General features: G+C 31.5%; 5 protein-coding genes across 6 annotated transcripts in view; all 5 read left to right on the forward strand.

Annotated features, from left to right (window-relative positions):
* The first annotated feature begins 3057 nt into the window (after positions 1-3057).
* On the forward strand, positions 3058-4407 carry LOC123703801. Of its 2 annotated transcripts, XM_045651960.1 has the most exons (3): positions 3058-3327; positions 4000-4179; positions 4246-4407. In XM_045651960.1, the coding sequence occupies exons 1-3, from the start codon at positions 3135-3137 to the stop codon at positions 4332-4334; spliced, it is 462 nt and encodes a 153-aa protein (XP_045507916.1). In that variant the 5' UTR covers positions 3058-3134; the 3' UTR covers positions 4335-4407. The 2 variants fall into 2 exon arrangements, with proteins under 2 accessions (XP_045507916.1, XP_045507915.1); XM_045651959.1 differs by having other exon boundaries at positions 4000-4407.
* A 985-nt stretch (positions 4408-5392) lies between these two features.
* Positions 5393-8737, forward strand: LOC123703752 (lactoylglutathione lyase). Its single transcript, XM_045651867.1, has 5 exons — positions 5393-5532; positions 5667-5739; positions 6403-6626; positions 7714-7824; positions 8151-8737. The coding sequence occupies exons 1-5, from the start codon at positions 5423-5425 to the stop codon at positions 8275-8277; spliced, it is 645 nt and encodes a 214-aa protein (XP_045507823.1). The 5' UTR covers positions 5393-5422; the 3' UTR covers positions 8278-8737.
* Positions 8738-13026: 4289 nt separating this feature from the next.
* Positions 13027-16225, forward strand: LOC123703845. The gene is made up of 3 exons (XM_045652006.1): positions 13027-13154; positions 13740-14612; positions 14731-16225. The coding sequence occupies exons 1-3, from the start codon at positions 13095-13097 to the stop codon at positions 16177-16179; spliced, it is 2382 nt and encodes a 793-aa protein (XP_045507962.1). The 5' UTR covers positions 13027-13094; the 3' UTR covers positions 16180-16225.
* A 547-nt stretch (positions 16226-16772) lies between these two features.
* On the forward strand, positions 16773-19888 carry LOC123703874. The gene is made up of 3 exons (XM_045652057.1): positions 16773-16896; positions 17565-17621; positions 17687-19888. The coding sequence occupies exons 1-3, from the start codon at positions 16837-16839 to the stop codon at positions 19820-19822; spliced, it is 2253 nt and encodes a 750-aa protein (XP_045508013.1). The 5' UTR covers positions 16773-16836; the 3' UTR covers positions 19823-19888.
* A 1926-nt stretch (positions 19889-21814) lies between these two features.
* The window catches only part of LOC123703715 (probable ATP-dependent RNA helicase DHX35), a 52293-nt gene continuing 49178 nt past the window's right edge, over positions 21815-24929 (forward strand). Inside the window, exons 1-2 of the mRNA XM_045651807.1 lie at positions 21815-21975; positions 22316-22581. Of these exons, the coding sequence (XP_045507763.1) occupies positions 21942-21975; positions 22316-22581 (300 nt within the window). The 5' untranslated portion in view covers positions 21815-21941. The remainder of the gene's footprint in view (positions 21976-22315; positions 22582-24929) is intronic.

Below are 24929 nucleotides of genomic sequence, written 5' to 3' on the forward strand. Positions count from 1 at the left end.
AAGACTCGATTAGTAAAGTATTTCGGTCGCTATCGTGTTAACAAGATAATCCTCCGCACATACAGACACACGGACGTCCAAGACAGAACTTTTTTAAACTGTTTTTTAACTAGTTTAAATAACAAAAATGACATAAAAAATATCATGAATGTTAAAAATAGTGTTTTTTCTTAATATGTGTGTGTATGTATTATCTTACAAGTGCAATGTATAATACATAAAGACATTTTAAGTTTGAAAAATCAGATGTTTTGCGCGAAGTGACAGTAGTACCCACCTCAACGCTTCGCTTATGAGGCGTGCAATAACTGTTAAAAGTAGTGTAATGATTTTTTTATTAAATCTACATAAGTCTAAATCTTCATTGCATCTTTAGCAAAAACCCTATAATTCTATATTATAATGAAGGGCGAAAGTGAAAGGTGAAAATATGTTTATGGCTATCTCGATAAAAATAACTGAAGAAGTATCGATAAACTGAAAATGTCGATTAATCAACACAACACTAGTGATGTGGAAGTCACGTGCTAGCTGAGTCCGCTGGCCGGTTGCCAAGTGCGACTCGGGAACATTTTGTGACGAAAATATTATGAAATTTATACATTTTTTGCACTCAATTTTTGGTTATAAATTTTTATGTAGAACAACACTACAAGCGTAACATGAAATAAATAGAAAGTATAATATTAATTATTTAGATAGGTATTTATTGTTATGCTTAGTTAATGAATAGGCAGTAAAAAACTAAAAATAGATTAATAAACAAGACGTCGTTTTTATTCCGAGGTTGTTTCAAGAACTGCCGAACCGATTTTGTACAATGTTTCAAAATGGAAAGATTAATTATTTCTGCCTTTAATGTTAATTATAAATTCAGGTTTTATGTGTTGCCTACATATTTATTTTTGGTAATTATCTATGTAATACGCGTGTAGGTATTCCTTATTGCTATAACTTTTAAGTAGGTAAGTAAGTAGGTACATGAACAAATTTCGACTAAGAGGTTCATTCGAGATAATATTTCTTTAGCTCGTTTGTGTATTGTTTAAAATACGTAAACAATTGTAATATAACACCGTTACTCCAGCGCGCACAAAGCGACAGAATAAACAAAAAATATTTCTTCCTCAGACACTTCATTAAAAAAGACAACAACGTTTTTTATGATCCCGGGCAAATCTGAATACCATAGCTAATGGAAATAAAACAAAAACCCTCAGCTAATTCCTTTAATGACTGTGTAGCAAGGAGATACGGTTATGGGGGCGGCCATTTTGTAAGCACTGCAAATGGCCAACCCGCCCGTTATGGCGGAAAAGTGTATTTGTTTTAGAAATAATAGCATAAGTCTTGAATATTTTTACCATAAAGTGCATGTGAACATATTTTTAAGTATCTGCTGCGTGTTTGTATATTAAAGACCTATTTACTGAAGTAGGCAACTTTTATTCGGTTAGTAATGTTTTGGTAGCGCCCGCGCCGGGCGGTTAGTGAATTCAAGAATTCAAATCGCCAATAATTTTCTATCTATAATGAAAATAATTATTCATAAAAAATAAAAATTGAATGCTGTACCTGCATCATATAAATAAAACCAAGAATAAAACACACTCAAGCTTACATCCTATTTTAATCTTATCAAATAATCACAGATAATAATATTAATTATAACTTTATATACTTACTCGATCGTTCAGAGCACAGGTTCAAAGTTTAGCATTATTTTATTAACTGTGATCATAATATTATCAATATGACGTAATGTTCTTGCCCTGAAAAAAAAAAACATGAAATGTAAAGCGAAGTTCACATTGCTGTTTTCCTTCCAAATTCCACGTGGCACAGAACCAAGCACAGAACATAAACACAATTACCATAATTCCCGCGTATTCAGAGTGGCCTCTTCACACGTCTTTTGTTTTCAGCTATTATACGAGTTCGGAATTTGAACTATCGAATTTCAATGAAGTCAGAAGTTTCAACAACTTGCGAGTTGTTTGATTATTTAGCGCGGGAAATTTCGAAGTTGAAGTGTTGAACGTTAACTTGGGAATACGTCTGGGTTTTTAATTCATTTTTCAGATTGAGTTTGGCGGGTAGCCACGATAAATGTACTTTTAAAAGACTATTTTTTTAATGTACTAAACTACTAAGTACCTAGTAAATTTATTACATAATCTAACAAACTATTATTTAACGCTTAAGCGCGTCACACACGGTGAAGATACTATAATATTTTACCTATGTTAAGATTATCTAATATAAAATATTACAGTATCTTAAGGTATCCGGTATCAGCGTTCTGACCATCATTTTTCTTTTTGTCATTGCGTACTGTACCCCTGTAGAACCGCCATCCTGTTACAAATAACCCGAAATTTTGTGTCAGTGTTTCGGGTGAAGATACTTTAAGAGGTACCGCGCACGAGCAACTTTGTCTCCGCAACTATTTTGTCTCTCCCACCCATGGGCTAGTATGAAAGTGCGCGCACGTAGCGACGCAACTACCCATACAAATTGATGGGAGAGACAAAATAGTTGCGGAGATAAAGTTGCTCGTGCGCGCTGGCTCTTATATCTTAACATAAAATATTAAAGTATCTTCACCGTGTGTGACGCGCTTCAGATTTAACGCAATGTTTTTATTTTCGATACAATAATTATATAAATGATACTGACTTCATTATCTAACAGGAAAAGGAATTTTAAGTGCATATTTCTATACTTTTTGTAATATTCTGGTACCTAGTTAAGCTACATCACTGCCAAGTATCATCAAAATCTGTTCATTGGTTTTCGGTTTGAGAGTGTTACAAACATACATCCATATATTGCTACTAACTTACTAATATTATAAAATGAAAGGGAATAAGAAGGAATAAATAAATAAAAACCAGTTTAATAATTACATCGTTTATTTTATCATTCCTTTAACATCAATGTAACATAAAGCGTACATTGAAACGTTTATGAGAAAAAGTCAGCTGTCAACGTCAATTTGTCAATTTGCGGCAAAACTCAAACGCAAAATTGTAACTTTCGAAACTGCACAAACTGCATCAAAAGTTTTAAAAGTAAAACTAGTACTTTAGAAATCAAGAAATTAATGTATAAACTTGAAAAGTTGCTTGAACATGGAGCGATGGAGAAAAGCTCCTTTTAAAATATACATTCAAGACATTTTTCGCGCCAAGCAATCGGAGAACAACAAATATGTTTATGAAATGTTTGGGATTAAGTTTAAAAATGTTTTATTACACGGTGTTGTAACAGCCGTGTATAATACTTCGGAACGCTTCACTAACTTTGAATTGAATGATCCAACAGGTTTATCTTCCATTATTTTTTTTTTATTATTAGTTCTGAAAATCTAGAAACATATTTTTATATTCAAGAACGCACTACTTCTTATTGATTACTTCATAGTTACGTGTTCCAACTCCTATTTTTCAGACTTTTTTGTAACACATCTTGTAAGGTATTTTTTACTCATAATTTAAATAGGTACTAAACCTAACTTCTAAGTTACTAGGCCAATGGATTCGAATTGTCTTTTAGTTGCTTTCGAGTTGATCTAAGATAGAAAAATAATACATACAGTATAGTTAATTGGTAAAAAGGTGTTAATTTTCTCACGAATTGCTCTCTCATAAAAAATCTATACTAATATTATAATGTTGCAGAGTTTGTTTGTTTGTTTGAACGTTCTAATCTCAGGAACTACCTACCGGTCCGATTTTAAAAATAATATAAAGCTGAATAGTTTGTTTGTTTGTTTGAACGCGCTAATCTCGGGAACTACTGGTCCGATTTGAAAAATTCTTTAGGTGTTAGATAGCCCATTTATCGAGGAAAGCTATATATGATCACGTTAAGACCAACAGGAATTGTGCAATGCAGGTGAAACCATGGTGCACAGCTAGAATATACATAATAAACTTTTAACTTCCTTTTTTTCTTGCAACCAACTTAAGTTACTAACGTATATTTTATTTTCAGGAACAGTGCAAGTGTACTATAACTTCACAAAGGCCAATAAACATGTAAACGCAGAATGTATGAAAGATATTGTTCAAAGCTTTGCAAAAGTATCGCGCTTCCCTGATAAAGATGTAAAAACAATGTCCTTCATGCTAGAAAGGATTGAAAAGAGAAATTCAAATTTAAATTTAAAAAAAGGTGATTACATAAGTGTGCTCGGTGATATTTTTGTAGATGATTTAAAAGATACAAGAATGATTTCAGGATATGACTGTAATGTAACCAGTATTGAAAAAGATATCATTTGGATGGAAGAAATGAGAGACATATATGATAGGTGTTATCTTAGGTAAAAATAATAATTAAGAGTTGTATTATGTAACTATTTATTTTAGATTTTAAAATATACCATATTTTAAAATAAAATGCTGTGTTATAATTATTTTTGAATTTAATTTTCCTTTTACATACTATTTGCATGCATTAGCATAATTGAAACAAATACAATCAAATGCGTTAGTATCTCTCTGTCTGCCAATAAAGCAAAAATAAGCTACAACCAACCACCTTCACTACTCTCTCTCTCTTCACCCTTTTTCCGACCACTGTTGGACATAGGCCTCTTCTAAGGCACGCCATAGAGCTCGGTCTTCAGCTTCACTACTAATATTTATCTATAATAACTTTATTGTACAAAACAATATAAGAAATCTAGTACAATCTATTAAGGTACACAAATTTTGCGCAATAATAACATTAATAGACGGCCTTATTGCTGCACAGCAATCTCTGCCAGGCAAGATATTGTGTAATAGTCGACTGCAAACCAATAAGATAAACCATTGAACTGATTTGGATGAAATTTATTACAGATCTATATATATTAGAGTTCCGAAAAAGTTAATACGGTCTATGTTTTGTATCCTGGATGTCTTGCGGGAGCGAGAAATATTTCAGTTATTAAGCGGTCGAAGCAACAGGCAGAAAACTAGTGTATATAGATATTAATTGTTTGGTCTCTTATTTATCGAAAACAATCGCTATCTTCATATTTTTAGCAAAATAAATATCAACCTCTTTTTGAATACAGCGACATCTGTTGCTTTCTTGAAGTACTACTATGAATAAATGCATAATAATATATTGTAATCAAGTTAGGGTTCAGTGTCCAACAAAGAAAAATTGAACATGCAGAAAGCTAGTGAATATATATTATATGAATTGTTTGGTCCCTAATTTATTGATTAAACAAAAATTATTAAATAATATCGCTAATATAATATCTACATTAATTTACCAAAATAAATATCAACATCTTTTTTAATACAGCGACATCTGTTGCTTTCTTGAAGTACTACTATAAATAAATGCATCTGTCATAATGGCATATGTCATCAAGTCAGTGTTTGAATGTTCAGTGTCCAACAAAAAAAAAATTAAAATGTCATTATTGTTATCATTCCGTCGGGCCGGTTATTCAACCGCAAAGAAATTCAATCGTTTTCACTTGATTGATAGAAATCGGAACAGTAGATTTATAGAAATAAACAGGTAAATTTCAAATTACTCTATTTACATTGCAATTATAGCACATTTTTTATTAAATTTGTAAGATTATAAGTAGCCACAACTTAGAATGAAACTTCCGTAAAGTTGCTAATATTAATAAGTCTTTATTTTTCTAGAACGATGGCGAGCCAAGGCATATCCCCGCAAGAGATTGAAGCACTATGCAAAACACCAAGTCCCTCTACCAAGGTTTGTACTTGCATACACTTTACACACTTTATAAATAACTTATTGAATTAGTCACTCGATAGAAAACTATTATTCTAATACTCCATGAAACGCTCATTACGCCACATTAGAATTTAAAACTGGTTTAAATGTAACATATATTTCAAATAGATTATACAAATTGATCCAGCTGCTTTTGAATGAGTTATTTCAAACATAGGTAAGTACTATAAAATTGCTTGTTTAAAACGTGAGTAGGAATAAGAAATTTAGAAGCTGTTACTAAAACCAATACCATAATACACATTATCATTATTATCGTTATTATGCACCACTGTCCACAATACTCAGCATTTGTCTTAGATGTTTGGGTTGCCTGGCAGAGATCGCTGTCAGCGATAAGACCGCCCTCTGTACATTGTTAAATAAGTTATTATGTGTTTTAAATCGTCCTTTAAGGTGTACAACAAAGAATTTTTCAATCATTCATTCATAATTAAGTCAAAATCATATAAATACTATTTTCACTCAAATCCTAATAAACAAAATCAATTTATAATAAATAAATCAATACTTACAAATTATCATTATATTCAGTCAAAGCCATATAAATGCCATTCTCACTCATAAATTCATTTCACAAATTATTATAATAATTAACATTACCACTACTCCACATTCCAGGACTTCCTATTCCAACAAACAATGTACCGCATCAAAGATCCACGTCAGTCAATTCCGTTCTACACTGGAGTGCTCGGTATGACATTACTCAAGCAACTGCACTTCCCCGAGATGAAATTTTCCCTCTTCTTCATGGGTTATGAGAATCCCAGCGAAATACCAGCCGATGATAAGGAAAGAACTGCGTGGGCTATGTCAAGGAAGGCTACTTTGGAATTGACGTAGTAAGTACATGATTTTGTAGTTCTTGTAGTGAAAGGAAATTCCCATGGGAGATATTTCATTGCTGTAAATTGATACCTATTTATCACAAGAACAAGGAAGAAACAGATAAATATATTCTATATTTATAATTAGTAAAGGTAAGGATGGTTATAATCAATAAAACACTTATTTATGGGTTGAAGTATGTTTAATTTGCTAGGTTCTTTAAAGCAAGTACATAAAATGCTATATCTTCTTTATTACTATATATAAATCTCGTGTCACAATGTTTGTCCTCAATGGACTCCACTAAAATTCGCACACCATGTGCAGTTCGATCCAACTTGAGAGATAGGATAGTTTTTATGAAAAAAAACGTAAACATGTAGGTACCACGGGCAAAGCCGGGGCGAACCGCTAGTATTATGTATGTTTGAATGCACTAATCTCAGGAACTACTGGTTCGATTTGAAAAATTCTTTCGGTGTTAGTTTATTATTGAATGATTTCTTTTTTGTTTTTCTATCACATAATATAATAATTATTGATTTAAAAGTACTTAACAATACTTATAGCAAATAACTAAAATTATATACTATTGAATATAATTGGCATTGTCATGGTATTGTTTGAGATAAGAAGGTCGTTAAGTCAATGACTGGAGTGATTATAACAATGTTATCAAATGTATAAGTTAATTTACACTATTTCAAGTTTTAAAAATAACTTATTAATATTTTATAAACTAGCTGTTTGACTTTTCAAATTGATGGATGATAAAAATTGAAAAAAATATAGCACTAGCTTTCCACCCGCGGCTTCGCCCGCGCAGTCAACGAAAAACCCGCATAATTCCCGATCCCTTCCGATTTCCGGGATAAAACCTATCTTATGTCGCGGGGTAAAAAGTAGTCTATGTTCTTTCTCGGGTATCAAAATATCTCAATACCAAATTTCATGAAAATTGGTTCAGTAGTTTAGGCGTGATTGAGTAACAGACAAACAGACAGAGTTACTTTCGCATTTATAATATGGAATATGGATGGATGGATATAACCTAAAATATTAATCTATATTTTAATTAATTATTTTTTTTATAATTTTCAGTAACTGGGGCAGCGAGAGTGACGATTCAACCTATCACAACGGAAACTCTGATCCGCGGGGCTTCGGCCATATTGGTATCCTTGTGCCTGATGTAGATGCGGCTTGTGCGAGGTAACTTATTTAAATTTAATAAATCCTGCTAATATTATAAATGCAAGTTTGTACGTTTATTTGCTATTTATTCATGCAAAAACTGCTGAACCAATTTTCATGAAATTTAGTTTTATTCAGAAAATCCCACAGGAACATGAACTATGCGGGTATCATAATACCTAATTTTCTTCTCAACCGATAAGCCATTTTTTTAAGTCAGTCTTTGTCTTTTTTGTTTTTGCAAACATTAATTAAAATTTCAACCAAAAATGGTTTGATCGAAAACCATCGAAAATTATTTTAAAAATGTAATATTTATTCTAATATTATCTTTTATTTTACAGATTCGAAGAACAAGGCGTGAAGTTTATTAAAAAGCCGCAAGATGGTAAAATGAAGGGTCTGGCTTTTATTCAAGATCCCGACGGTTACTGGATTGAAATATTCAACAATAAGTGTGTGGCTCAGTAATTTTGTTTGTATGTCCATGTGTAACTAGGCAACGGTGAAATTGCTATTGATGTGGCTTAAAAATATTCATTTGTAATGTCGAATTTATTTATAACTATACTGTTTATGGTAAAACTTTTATAATTATAGAAGAAGCAATAATCTTAGTAGAAATTTGTGGAGAAATATTTATTTGAGTTATTAGCAATAATTACTGTTATAACAAATATCATTATGAATGGTGGATAATATAACGAAAGAATATATTAATTGTAAGTGAAAAATAAATTTTTTTATAAGAATTGTTTTATTATGTTGTCCTAATTTGTGTAATTTGTGAATTGTATTTTATGAATAAGGACAATTTAAGAGGTTTTTTTAATGTTTTTTTTTTTCTAATTTTGTTTTGTTAATAGTTATTAGTTTTCACTTGTAATCATGTTTTGTAAATGTATTGTCAAATATACATTTTATTGTTATACATTTTTGTTTTATTTAAATAACTCCTTTTATCATTTTCATAAAAATTATTTTATGAAATGGACAATCCATTAGGTTAATTTCTAATCTAAGCTATGAAAAAGATCGAATTGTCTATATTTTAGATATTTAAAAAAAGTTACGAATCGTTACTGAACTATTAACCTTTTAACCGCCAGAGCAAAAACGCATCGCCGTGCCCTCCACGCCAAGCCACAAATTCAATGAGATAACCTTGAAAATAGTAGGGAGTCCAAAATGTTATCGATAAACATAATAATTCACGTCTGAATATTTGAATAAACAGCTTATAACACAAAAATAATATTTATTTAACCTCATCTCCTACTGTAAAAACTTAAGACCACATTTATAGCAACTATCAACAAAAAAAATCAACCTTTTGAGATACAAAAATACATATACAATTGCAGCAAGTTACAGCACTATTCTCTATCAGTTACGCCCCATTGGCATGTATACATGCCAATGGCGCGGGCAACCATCCTTTTTTTTATAATCTCTCGCTTCTGATTAGGGATGTGTAGCTGTATATTATTATAACTTATCGAGTTTATTTATTAAGTTTATATGAACTATAGGTATTATTGTGGAGTGTTTATTTGTAAATATCAAAACAACTATTACCTTTAAATAAAGGGAATTGCATTAAAACTACATATTTATTTTCCAATCATTTAGTTTAATACTTGAGTTATTACAAATACTAATTATATGTAGGTACCTATTTAGGTCAATTACCATATTTTGATATGACATAGCGACAATTTGTATCATAAGAATATTCTAATAAAGGCACTGATTAGACTTATTAGGTAATAAATTTTGAAAACTGCTAAATAGGTAAGTACCTACCTACAGATTTTTAGAGATATTTATACATTTTGGACCTAAGCGAATTTTTATCATTACATGGACAATAAATATTATTCTAGAACGCATACATTGTGTTTGTGACGATAAAATAAAAAATAATAAAAAATCAACAATTGTATATAATCATTATGTTCATTAACAGCCTTGTATTTACCTACCTATCTATATAGTTATTATGCTCATTAATAGCCTTGTACTTATTTGATTATAATATTGGTAGATACCTACTCGATAAAATATTTTTCAACGGCACGCGCTTACGACGTCACCAGTCCGACATCTATTCATGTCAATGGCGCAGAAGGGATTGCATATCGATACTGTGCTAGGGATGCGCATGATTGGCGAAAAGGAAAATATTCAAATCAACAATATCCACAATATAGACAATATGGTATTATACCAAAGAATGTAGTATTTACCTTTTTTCTCAGTGACTAAGCTTATATATATTTTTTGTAGTTATTACAGAAATTAAGCGAATTAGAGTAATTTCGCTGAAATTTTAATGAAGTTACTTGAATATTACACTACATCACTAGTAGGCACGTATACATGTCATTGGCGCGAGAGAACATGCTTTTTTAGCCATTAATTAAGTTATTTTTTGTCATCAAATATTTGAATAACTACTTGGCAATTTTGTTTACTGTGTACAATTATGTAATAACTGGGGATTCAGTTCATAAACTGTATAAATAAAACACGTAAAAGTAAAGGTTTAATATGTTTATTTTGTATTTATCTATGATCTGTTTCTTGGCATGTATAGGTGTCGTTGGCGCACAGGGCACGATTGCGCATGACATCTATAGATGTCATTGGCGTTCAAAAGGTTAACATTAAAAAAATGTATAGTTAAGAACACTAAGAGACACTAAGAATATATAAAACAAGTAAATAACTTCATGGACACCATTTGGGTTCCGGACCACTAACGAAAAAAACGGAACAATCACTTTGTTGTCCGCCTGTTTGTCAAGACGCATTTTTCTCATGAACACGTGGAGGTACCAAGCTCAAATTTATATCAATTATTTAAGTCGTTTGTCCCTTGAAGCCGAGAAAGAATTCTCAGTTATACATCCTTCCTCTATGGAAAGAATTAAGTAATCAAAAGATACTGATCTAAGATCCGAATATAAGTCAAAATGCAACGGCCGCGGCGTGATAATAGAATGAGGCCAATTTTATAATAAATTTAGTGTATTTAAAATGGGTTGACTGGGAAAATCCTGGACAGGATATTTTTTAATTAATTATTAAAAAATCTTTTATTTTCATTTTTTATTAATTGCAGTTTGGAGATAATAAAACAATTTTGTAATAAAACAGCGCTGACATATTTTTTTTTATCATCCTATCAAGTGAAAGTAACTGGTACCGACATACCTGTTTATACCTGCCAACCTAGTCGTTTGTCCCGGTAAATATTAAAAAACAACTATGACTGCACATTCTGTAGGTTTCATACTTTAAGTCTATTATAATTTTTTTATTATCTTGATATGTACAGTGTACTGCAGTCTGCAATTAATTATAAAAAATGTTTTTTTTAATTCATTAAAAATGTCCTGACTCCTGTCCAGGATTTTCCCAGTCAACCCATTTTTTAAATTGGTCCCATTCTATTATCACGCCGGTGCAGGTCGACTTAATATGTTCGGATCTTAGACCATTAATTATATATATATATATCGTTTATTTCTTATTCTTTCATAGACATAAACATGGACATATTCAATATAGTTTTGTTCACAATTAAAAAGTATAAGTGGCACCCGTTTTAGGCTTAGTTCGAAGAACTAGCCTGTATATACAGGCACCAGCTTCTCCCTAAGTCATTTGAACTTTTATAAAACAAAAAACTTGAAAAGTGAGCTAGTTAGATAGGTATATAAATAGTATGTGCAAGCATATTATACAAATATGATTATTAAATAAATATAAAAAAAAAAAATTTATGAGTAATGTGTGTGTGTGTGTGTGTGTGTGTGTGTGTAGGTGTGTGTGGGTGTGTGTATATGTGTGTCAAAATATTAAATAAAGTAAATATATCAAATAAATTACAAATAAAAAAGAGAATAAATAAAAATACAAAAAATAGGTACATAAAATAAACAAATATTGAGTTATAATTTTAATAAATTAATATGTAATTGATTAGATACTAAACAAATTATATGTATTTTATAATATTTATATGTGAAACAAGATTAATTATAGTTTTATCTTTAGTAAGTTTTCGGTGGATTCATAAGACAACTTCTGTAACCATTCTGTGACTGTTTTTTTTACATTTATAGTTATTCATAGAATATAATATGTTTAAGATTTTATTTGCTTTATTGTAAATATAATCTCCTAATATTGCATAAAACTTCATAGGAAAATAGTGTTGAGAACGTTTAACCTCACATACCATGTAGGATCTACGTTTATCAGTGCTGTTTAATTCAAATTCAAGTTCCTGGTGTTTTCTTAAAATAAGTTGCAGCAAAAACAATTGTCGCACTGTCAGGACTTGGCATTTTTTTATATAAATCTTTGGTTGGATAATCAATTGGCCTAAAGGTCATGACTTTTAAAACTGATCTTTGTGCTCTCTCAATGGTAAGCATGTTACTCTTAGCCATGCCAAATAATTCACAACAAATAATAGGTAAGTTAGTTCGAAACCCTCGCCTCGGTGTGCGAGTCCGACTCGCACTTGGCCTTTTTTATTAATTCGCCGAGCAAGCAGGAGTTGTATCTTAAAAGTTTATTTTTTTTTTGTATAATTTATACATTTATTACAGCATTTTTTTGAAGTGAAACTTCTTTATCGGGGTTTAAAAAACAATTTAGTCATTTATTCAATTTAGTCACGCGTAACAAAAAAATGTTACACTATAGTGTAACATTTTTGTTTTTCCGACGCGCAATCTTTTTCTTATCCCTAACTACCACGCGTGAAGTTGCATATTAATATAGTAAATTATTTTTTAAAAAATAAGGTCATAAAGATGTTTCACTTCTTACGTGTGTACCTACCTACTGTGTACACTAGTGCACGCACACATTTTTTTAAAATCAGTCTTTGTTTATCATAATTTAGAATTACAGGAATATTTGGTAGTGATGTTCATTTACAGAATTATTCGTACAGGCAAAAATAAATAAACAAAACCATATTGAGCTAATTATTGCATTGTCTAATGTACAATGCAAATTCACCTCCTAACTAACCTCAAGAACATATTACTTATCATATAAAAATTATGCACACAATTCAAAACCCCTATAATGTGTAATCACACAATATAACAATAATGCGCACAACAAAATAAAAGCATATTATAATATAATTACACGCTATTACAATTCAGGATTATAGACCATATCGATAGCTTGTTATAATTCTTCACAGTCAATTTATTGCTGTATAAATTGTAATATGTAAATAATCTGTGCCAGTCACGATGAAGGTGTTTATATTTTTCTTAGTTGTGTACGCGGCTGCTTGCTTTGCTGAAATTCAGGTAAGTTTTTAAAAACTACGAATAATCACAAATAATAATTTATACTATCTAACTACCTACCATTTTAGTAAAAAATTAACGTTAACGAGGTTTTGTTACAGCGCCATCTAATTTTAATAACGTTTAACTTTAAAGTATTACCTATTGTTAGGAATTATTTTTTTTAAGTACATAATTTTATAACAGATTTTAAAATGTAATAAATTACGTATAAGTCAGTAGGATTTGAGCCAGATGCATTGTAATTTGTACCTACATCATTTTCACTGCAAATTTCATACAGCATTTTTTAAATAATATCTCTGGCTGAACCGATTGTAATGAAATAAAAATAATAGTTAAATCATTAAAACAATTATAGCTATTGGATATAGTTTTTAGTTGTGATGTAACAAAAGTTTTATTTTAGTATCGTATAAATAGTTTTAGCCTTTTGTTTCTATCTTGCAAAAATATACGCTATAGTTACTGAAGTATATTCATATTTTATAGGCCAGGGCAAATCACATGTCCAATTATACATTACACTTAGAATTAATTATGTTAAATTAACGTATTCTTATAACACGAAACATTTCTTTATAGAACACCAGTGCTGAAAATGCGTCAACAAGTGCAGAAACAAAAAGAACGAGACGGGTGATATCCCGTATTTTTACCCGCCCTCACCCCGCACCGCGTACACAAACATCCAAATTATTAGACCTCATTAGAATACCGACTGAAGACGGGGTTAAAAGTTTACAATATAGTACTGAAGAACACGGCAATTATGGTTCAAGCGAAAAAGCATATTTTATACCTTATAAAGCATCACACTCACAGAATACACAGGAAAATGGATTAAGCGCAGAAGCACACATTCAATCTCATAAAACACCTTATATACAAGTTACACATGGTACAGAAACGAGTGGTAATAGCGATGAAATAGCATATGTTGCACCATACAAAGGCATTCATATTAGTGGCAGTGGCGAGTCACAAAATGTTCCAAATGATGATGAGTATGCAGCAAAACATGAAACCGACCTTAGTGGAGAAGCCTTGCTCAAAATACTGCAAGAATACAATATGCCTCATTTGGATGGAGCCAGTAAAAAACTCCGTAAAGGAAAACTAATATTATATTATGACGACGATGATAAGCGGAATAGTCCTAAAGAAGTAATTATCAATAATGTTCCAAAAGAAACAGAATCCATTTACAACATAAATACCATTTATAAGGATGTCCTTGAGTTATTCACGAAGTATGGTGTGACGCCAGGTATTTATTATAAAATTCTTCAAAATGCTATGGTTAAAGGGAATTTTGAAACAGGCAATAATGAAAATATTATCCAACTTTTAAAAGCTTTAAATAAATATGCGAATAATAGTGCACATGATGATATTCTTCACGACATTAAGGCTATCGTAGCAAGAAATAACAAATCAAAAGGTCATCAAGAACAAGTAAGTTGATAAATAATTTATTTTATCTATTTTCATATTAAAAATAATAAACTGAAAACATATATGTTAGGTACTATGCACAAATTTGATGAACCCAACAATTGTTTTTATTTTTCAGCAAAAAGAGTATATTGATGTAAATCGCCATCAAATAGTTGAGAATGACGTTGATGTTGAAGATATAATTAATAGAGTTCTAAATCACAAGACGCAAGTCGATATTGAAAACAGTGAAACGGATATAGAAGGATCGATTGAGATGCCAAAATACATATATAATGAAATTTTGCAAACAATTCAGAGAGATGATCCAAAAAAGCTAGAAACAGTGAAAATGAATAATATGGACGAACTGGATCGCTGGATAGATCTACTCAATGATTCTGCTTTTAACATTAAAGGAAAACCATTGACTGAACAAGAAGATAACGACGTTAAGAGTATAGGAGTAGAAAAACGTCAGGGTCACATTATACCTATTACGATTAAACCTTATGGAAAATACACAAAAGTAGCTGAACACAAAATTTTAGAAGAAGTGACAGATGAAATGAACCATCATAATTATGAAAATTCACTTGAACCACAAATAGGAGATTTGGCTAGTGCCGAAGTACCAATATCATTAGGTACACACGCACATAGAATTTTTATGAACACTCAAAGTAATGAAGGCAAACCCAAGCTTCATCTATCAATGAATAACAATATACATAGAACTCCTTCGACGAAACATCGACCAACAAACAGAAATAATTCAAGACATGGTTTATATGAAACAGACGTAATAACACTTAAAAAATTGATCAATTACGTAATAGATGACATATCTCACATAGATAAATTACCACCTATTTTATCTAATAAACCTATTGATGAATATATCAAATACAATAAAGCTAAACCATTCTTAATTTACGTGATATTCCAAAACCACAACGAAGACTTTGATAATGAGAAACCAAATATTGATGATAGCGATGACATTTTAAATAATCTAAACCTTTCACAAGAGGACGATGATGAGGATACTTCAGATGAATATAGAAGATCGCACCTTAGTCTTATTATTGAAGAAACTTTAAGTCAAATTAACGGAGATTTCCAAAATAAGCATTTAGATAAAACGAAGCTAAACAAATTGAAGTTGATTATAGCCCAAATATTGAGTATGACGTACAAACCAGTGACTAGGCAATTGATTACTCAAATCGTCCGTGACCTTTTGAGCGGCAAATATAATAGTTTCCTTGACACAATTTTCGACAAAATAGAGCCAAATAATAATGATAATATAGATGAGGAAATTATAACAAGCGACGCTTTCCGACTTTCCATAAAAACAGCAACAGATAAACTTATAAAGAATGTGTATGAGACCCTAATCGCGCTTCGAAGGAGAAACGTGTCGCAAATACGAATAAGAACGATAATAAAGGAATTGATTGAACAAGGAATGTTGAAAATAACAGCTCAAAGTTTGAAAATTTGTTCAACAAAAGTGCAAAGCCAAATTGATCTGGGCATTAAAACGGCATTACAGAAGTATAAAGTGTCCCTGCAGTAATACTTGCGCTTAAGATATTTTGCATTAAATTTTTTCTATTTCAAAATGTATTTTATTCATCTTTACAACAGAAAATAATACAAGAAAGCTGAGCATCAGGTAAGTATGATATTGAAATTAAATACAAATCTTTATATATTTTCTATTTCAGAAATCGCATTTAATATAGGTACCTACTATGAATATTAGAGATATACCAATGATGGTATATCTGTAATAATCTCCTGGCTTGTCAGTCTCAAAGATGGATAATTTTTTACACATATATAGATATATTCTTTTCCAATCTTAGTAGCAGAAACAGAATTCTGAAAGTTGAAGTGCGCTAGTTAGATTCGAAATAAGTTTCATTTGTACCTAAGTAATAAGACTCGTTCGTTGAAGTATGCAATTAAAGTTATATTCCACAATTGGGAGCACGTTTAAACCCTATAATACTATCCAGAACCCTGCAATTACCACAAAATAGGTTAAGTACGTGCAATTCTTAAAACGTGGACAAAATCTTATGACGCACTTGCTCAAAAATAATCATGTAATCACAATTTCCAATTACAATAATCACATTGTAACAATTATCGAGAGATGATTTCACGCTAATATTTTAACAATGTGCTCATTTGCTCTTCGCTTTTGGCTGAAGTTCTCGATAACACCATGAACTTGGCGTGGTTTGTGTTTCTGATTGGCATCGCACCAGCGTATTTAAATGAAGAGGTAATTATATCATATCCTACTAATATCCTTCTTCCTACTATCCTACTAATATTTTAAATGCGAAAGTTTGTGAGGATGTGTATGTGTGTGTTTTTTACCCTTTCACGCAAATACTACTGAACTGATTACAACAAAATTTAGCACACATATAGAGGGTAACTTGGATTAACACATAGGTTTTATCCCGGAAATACCACGGGAACGGGAACTATGCGGGTGTTTCTTTGAAAACGCGGGCGAAGCTGAGGGCGGAAAGCTAGTTTTACTATATATTAAGAAGAGTGGATGGATATCGATGAATTAATGACCCTTGAACAAGAATGTATGAAATGTAACACAGAGATAGATTATAGTCTAGAACAAAGGTCTAGAATTGAACATTGATATGAACTTAACGAGAGAAACTGCGAACTGAAGTTATTTTCTAAATAATATAACTGTTAAATATAAAATTATTAGCTTGGTCAATTTAGTAGGAATTCAAGTCTTTTAAGTAAATTACGTAAAAGATTATCTAGGTGAACCAATTAAAAAAAAATGTCTATCTGTATGCTCAGTACTTACGCCTTGACACTGCAAAAATAAATATTAATAATATTGTCCAAGAGAATATCTCTTAAACCTCACACTTTAATATCTTACACGTCTTTTTAACAATACTTTTACAGACAAAAACAAGTACACCGAATCCAATTGAAACAGAAATTAATCGATCTGATATTCAGGTATGTACCATAAGTTTTATGCATTTAAAATCAGTAACATATATTTATCTTAAAAATCTTTCTAGGCGCAGGAAGGAAAGGACGCAGACCCAAAGGAAAACCATAAATGTCCTTCCAAAGATATAATTGTAAGAACTTTAGTTTTTGTCAGGGATCACTTACTTCCGGCTGATAATAAAAAAGTGGATGTCGATATACTTAAAGATTCCCTTGGAACATTTATACGACAAATGAATGATACAATTGTGGAAGATTCAGATATTTTAAATAGTAATATTCAAAGTCGACCAAAGAAAGAAGTATTACGAGTATCTCAAATGGATGAAAGTAATCCACGAAATATATTAACGGGTAAAGTATCTTTAGAATATCAAGTTCCCGAATTTAGAAACGGAGATTGCCAAACACTTTTAAGTGCTATTCTGAATGCAATAAATGCAGCGTATATGCAAATGAACGCGTATTGTGCAGAATCTGGCAAATGCAAATTATCTAACAATGACATTACTCCACCACAAATTTCAATTCCACCATGGCCACCGCAACATAATGTAATCGGAGGAAACGTTCAGAATCCACAAACGAATGAAGAGTTAAATAAATACATTTTATCTTTATTGGGAACTTATCCGCAAAATATAGACATTATGACAATACTACAAAACTATAGACCTAATTCTACATCTATCAATGTTAACGGTAATAATAATCCAAGTAATGAACAAGTACTTGCTAATACAAATCTAAATCCAAACGGTCAAACGCAGAGTGCAAAAAATTCAGTACTAGAAATTTATACAATCTTGGATAAACCTTCAGGGTATACTGTTAACCAAGGTTCCATTCCAGCCGATATTAATGCTGCTCACCCAGCACCGGTAACAAATGCTTCGCTTCATATAATGTATGGAGCAGGTTCTATGCCACCGCCTGGACAAATCGGTAGTATACAAATGACCCAAAATATCACTGGTACACCCTCCGTATCAGCTGAAAATCTGATATTAAAACATCACATGCCTAGTACTGGTTCAACTATAATGAACAGCCATACTGGAGACAATAGTATTCCACTGCAAGGCTACCAGCACGGAGTATCCAACGTGATAAATAGAAACGTGATTAATAATGTACCAAATCAAGTTCCTAGTTACAATGTTCTGCAACCGCCACAAAATGCGTTTCAAATCGGAAACAATCCCCTAAATGCCTACCTACATTTACAACAGAATAATCCTCAATTAGGATCGATGTATACTCAGAACCCACTCTATGCTTATTTAAGCTATCCACAAGCTAAATATACATTACAAAACTATAACAATAACTATCAGAATCCGCTCCATTTGAAGCCCCCTGTAACCAATCAATTCGGTTATTTACCAAACCAAAGAAACATGCTACTAAATCCGCAAATAAATCAAGGAATTTCATACAACACGGCTCCAGGAGTTAATAATTTGTTACAAAACCTCAATAACACAGTTGCATTACAAGATTTGTATCGCTTGACCAGTATGACGAATGGCCCTAAATTAAACATAGCACCTAATAAAAATGGCATGATTGAACTAACGTTTACATTGCAACGCCCAAAGGCATTACAATATAACCCTGTTTATTACGTCAAATACATCCTACCGTACCAAACATATATGTACAATCTCCAGAATTTGTTACAGACGAGACCATTCCTGAGAAACAATCCAGCTCAATTATACCAAGAATTACTTGCTGTGGCTAACATGACAGAATCGTCACAGGACTTAAAAGATCTTGAAAAGCACGAAATTACTAAATTAGTAGCAACTAACGGCGCTTTAGTAAAAGCAAAAGTTTTAGGTGATGGCAAAGATTCAGTTGATACGGTTATCACAGATGAAGTTCAAAATATATTGAAATTGTCGTCTAAATTAGGTGCAGAGGGAATGTTGAATGCAACTAAATTAGCAGTTGATAATATAGAGGCAGCAATGAATAATGGAAGCAATACAACTAAACCTGAAGCTAATGTTATAAATGCACCCATAGCTGATGTTTTGAATCGATCAGTCAATAGTAGAACACTTGGAATGACTCCTTTATACACTAATCAACAGTACTTGCAACAAGCAATTAGAAATAATCGATATAATTCTCCATATGCGAATCGAAATGTTTATCCCGGCAGCAATGTGAATAGACAAGTTTTATTCGGTTAATTACATTAAAAAAAATGCAAAAAATGTAGAATGAAGAATACGGTGAATAAAAATTTTGGTTCATTATTTAAATGTGTTTCATTTCAGCTATGCACTAGCTTTCTCAGCAAACGTTGTACCTTAGTCTTATCACTTAGCGGTATGAAAAATAAGTGAAAAATAGATGTTGGCCCAGGCATACAAAATTCACGAGAATTGGATAGGTATTTCGGAGGAGTATAGTACCTAACTAACATTGTGACACGAGAATCTTACACACCGTAATTTTGTTTACAATGTTAATTTTCCTTGAATGTACCTCACAATGATACTGATTAATTTGAGCAGTTTAAAAATTAATATTTTCTCAGAAAAATAATTTCAAATGATTTTCACAAACATCTTATAAGTACATTTAACTGCAACATGCACCTGCGCACCCCCGAATCTTGCCATTTCATTCCGTTCGGGACCTCTCTCGGCGTTTCCTATTGAGCCGCACGCGCTGTTGCAGGCAAGTTTAGAAATAAAGTACCCCTTGGTTATTTATTTTTTGCTCAGTGTGACAAATCCATACTAATATTATAAATGCGAAAGTAACTCTGTCTGTCTGTCTGTTACTCAATCACGCCTTAACTACTGAACCAATTTGCATGAAATTTGGTATAGAGATATTTTGATACCCGAGAAAGGACATAGGCTACTTTTTACCCCGGGACATAGGATAGGATTTGTCCCGGAAATCCCACGGGAACGGTAACTATGCGGGTTTTTCTTTGACTGCGCGAAGCCGCGGGTGGAAAGCTAGTATTGAATGAATAAAAAATAAAAAACTAAACTTAGAGTCTAAACTTTATTCGAAAATTGTCAGAGATAATATGATAATTAGAATAATAAACAAAAATTTTTACCTTCATTATGATGGATATTCGTTTTTCACATATCAAAAGTAGTTCCTGGTGCCGATTTTACTGAATAAGTGAATAGTATTATGTAGTTAAATAACATTAGTCTTAGGGCGATTTTTCAATCCATGGATAAAACTTATCCAACCAATAAAGTATTACACGATAATATTAAAATGTCACCCGTAAACTATCAAAGACGGGCAATTTTGGAAATGGTAGTTTAATACCTGTGATTAATACGTTATTCGACGAATAAGTATTAACCAAGGATTGAAAAATGAGCCATTAAAAGATAAACCACAGATAAACCCTTCGCCTTCTTCTTTCTTCGTCTCCTTTGTTTATGGTCCCACCATGGTCCCGATGATTAGATTAGATCATTAGTTATGTAACGTTCTAAGGTACCCACTACCACCCGATACTTTGCCAAAAAATAATATTATGAATTACTACTTACTAGGCAAATCAAGGTCAAATCGCAACTAGGATAACAGCAATAACCTCGGGCAATAACAGTTTGGATAAGTGAATAGTATACATCACAGGTATACATATTCAAAAGTGCTTCTAGAAGTAGTCCAATTGAATAAATAAATATTTGATTTTGTTAAAGAAGATAGAATAAGCATGAATTTAGAGACGTAACGAGGGTAGACTGTATTAATAATAACACAGATTACTATTAAACTAAAGATTCAATCCACATAGTATTTTAAATAACCTTGTCCTCGCTCGGTGGAATCATTATTTGCTATAAAACAAGAAAAAGGGATAAAATACTGTAGAATATAAAAATTGCAAATAAAACTTTATTACCTTCTAAGTTAATATTTTGGTCTATTAATTTTTTTTTCATCTTTTGATCTACATAAGCATAATCTATGAAAGCTACTCTTCCAAAATTACTCTTCATAGTCCGGAGGCACTTTAAAAAACCATTCTCTTAAAAAAAAATGTTGAATTCGCAGTAAAAAAAAAGGCGGCGAATCATGCTAATTTGCCGCCTTTTTTTGTGCACTGTGTGATGTCGTAAAGCGGAACGCAAAAATGGCCAATCAAAATATTATCGTTATCCTTTGACGTCTGTCAAATTACAAATAAATGAATTGGTAGTTCATAACCTCAAATTCGAACTAGATCAAAAACATAACAAACAATCAAATAAAATAAATTAAGTATGCTATAAAATTTGTTTAATGTAAATGTTAAAGTGTAATTGTGTATAGTGCAATATGATTTCACGTAAGCCGATATTTCAAAAGCCGAGTAAGTAATAATAATTTAAGAAACTTGGACTCTGCTATTGTGGTAAACACAAGTCATAATAACAATATAGTAATGAGCCTTCGTTGTTAGCTATATCATAGTTAAAATAGTCATTTATGGTTGAAATATAAGGCGGCAAATCGTCATACTGGATGTAGTCCCGTTTTGCAAGAATAAGTATTGCATTTTCGTACACATTGGCTTATCATTGTAGTTTCGATGAGAAATAAACTCTTCAATGTTAAAAAGCTGGTCACCTTATTGAAATAGAAGTGTATATCTGATGATTTAAAGGATTGTGTAAACTGTTAAGTCAATTTTATCCATTTTTATCCACCAGGCGATGACAATCTATACCCAGTGAGGAACAAAAACGGAGAGATAGAAACACTGGTTAATCCAAACATTGACTCAGCTTTAAGCATAGACAACGATTCCAAAACTAATGTGGTGTACAATCGTTACCATCACTTACCGTTGGAGGCTCAACGACAAAAGTTACCAGTGTTCCAGTACAGAAATCATATATTGTATTTGATGGAGAGGTATCAAACGTTGGTGTTGATTGGAGAAACGGGATGCGGCAAGTCTACACAAGTTCCACAGGTAAGGTTGTTAATCTGTATAATTTGTGGCTGAAGTGCCTATTTATTCTGTTCTTGATAATTTTAGGAGAAATTCTGTCTTACAGAAGTTGAAATACCATATAAATATACACAGGAGTTTTTTTGAGATGGGTAAACTAATTGATAAAATATACCTTTTTGTCCTCTCTGGTTGCATATTTTGAAGTGGTCTCTACCATTAACATGTATAAAAAACATGCGTTTAATAAGATATTTGCACTAACCATTGTATTTCTCCATTTAAAATATTAAAATATTATGTTAAACTAAGTTATCAATAAGGTGCCTCATAAACTGGTAATAATTAGTATATTTTAAATACTAACTAATTTTTAATTACTAACATTAGCTTATAAGTCACGTACTAACATTAATGGATCTCTGTTATCTAATTGTTTAAATAAATAAATAAGAATTGAACAGAATACATTAAATAAGAAGCTTATAGCTCATGTATAAGTCCACCGCTGAGTTCAGTCTTTTGTTTGTTGTTAAGAGGGCTTATTCAATTTAACGCAAGTCAAAATCTCCGCGATCTATTACGATAGATCGCGGCTTGCGCTATCCTTTTACTATGAACAGCATAGGTCCACAGGAGAGCGCCGAGCAACATGTCCTCTCTCTGGGAAGGCTCGCTGCCGACTGATTTTAATCGGGTCGCGCGCAGTGTTTTATAGTACTTTAAAAAAAATTGTAGAAAAATAATAGAGGTACCTTAGTTGATTTTTTAAATTTTATCTTATAAGTAATACGTTCTTTTATTGCAATATGTATAAATTATATTCAACTAAGTCAAATATCTTGGTGAAAATAATCATTTTGTCGACTATAATTTCTAAAAAAATTCACATTGTTCGGATTTTAATTTCGTAAGTTAGGAGTCCAAATTAAAAAAATCTTTTAACTAACTATTTTAATAAGGATTTTTGCAGTTAGTTAAAAAAAATGTGTGTTAGATCTGTCAGCAATTTCAGATATTTTTAGCTTCGAAATTGACACTAAAAGTGAAATCAAGTAATCATCGGCTCAGTTATCTTGATGGTATTCACAAATACTGTATTAATTGAAAAAAACTCTTAACTAACTATATAGACAATAAAATTCCCTAAAATTATTAGTAATTCATATGTTTGTAAGATAAGTGGTTGATGGACAATCTGGTTTGAAAAATCACATATTTGAGCCAAACAGCGCACGGACCGCGTACACGGCCTTAAACAAATCTTAACCGTTTTTAAAAGTTACCTAAATTTTGGCCGAAATATATTCAAAATTCAAATAATTTATTGCTTACCAATACATTTTTACATATTAGTAACCTTATGCAGGTATTGCAATACAACCTGTAATTGGGCATTAATATGCCTTTTCCTCATTCCTTTTAAGGAATTAAAATTATTTTGTAATTTTTAGTTTATCCAAAAACAAAACTAAACTGAAAGCAATGAAATCATTGTTCTTTACATACATATTATTAAGATAAGAAAAAGCTAGTCACAGCGTTACTCATAACATTCAATCAAGATTATTTTGAAACAACAATTAAATTTATTATTTTTATAGCATTAAATATAACTTCTATTAGAATATTTGTAGCTAGATAACATCACTATGTTATTTAAAATAATATTAACCTTCATAATAGAAACTCGGTACATAATTCCAAGTTCCAATTCATGCTTAATTAAATTTATAAACATTCAACTTCCTATTTGGAACATCTCCGCTTATATTAGTAAAGTCACGTATTTTATAAGTGGTTTTGTTTTTTAGGGTTCTGTAGTTAAAAATAGTAGGACCTTTAGCACACCCCGGACACTCCATACAAAATTATAGTTTTGACAGTCACACTGTAGAGACTGCAAATGTGTGTGTAAACTCTTTATGGTTGGCACATTTGTGACTAGCGTAAAAAAAAATTCGCGTTTTTCTGATGAAATACATCCGTAAACAGCACAATATCTAACCATTTTCTACGAAAAACGATAATCACAAATCCAAAATAATACAATTTGATTAATGTTGTCAATCTTCGTTGCGTTTCGTCTAAAGACGTCGTTGGTATCGTCCTTGCGGGGAAATGGGTACCATAACATGTCTGATCGTGCGGGGTGAGGTAAGTGTTTAATTTTGGCGGGAGGCGGAGAGTGTCCGTTCTGTAGCGTTTAGCTACTAATTACTATGTATTATGTATTCTGTGCCTTTAGCATATAATATTTTTCGTTGTATAACGCTCATATTTTTTTTTTATTACTAGATGCGCCCCGCGGTTTCACCCGCGTGGCTCTGCTCCTGTTAGTTTTAGCGTGATGATATTATAGTTTATAG

Source organism: Colias croceus, chromosome 27, assembly GCF_905220415.1.
Source record: "Colias croceus chromosome 27, ilColCroc2.1".
Classification (NCBI taxonomy): Eukaryota; Metazoa; Arthropoda; class Insecta; order Lepidoptera; family Pieridae; genus Colias; species Colias croceus.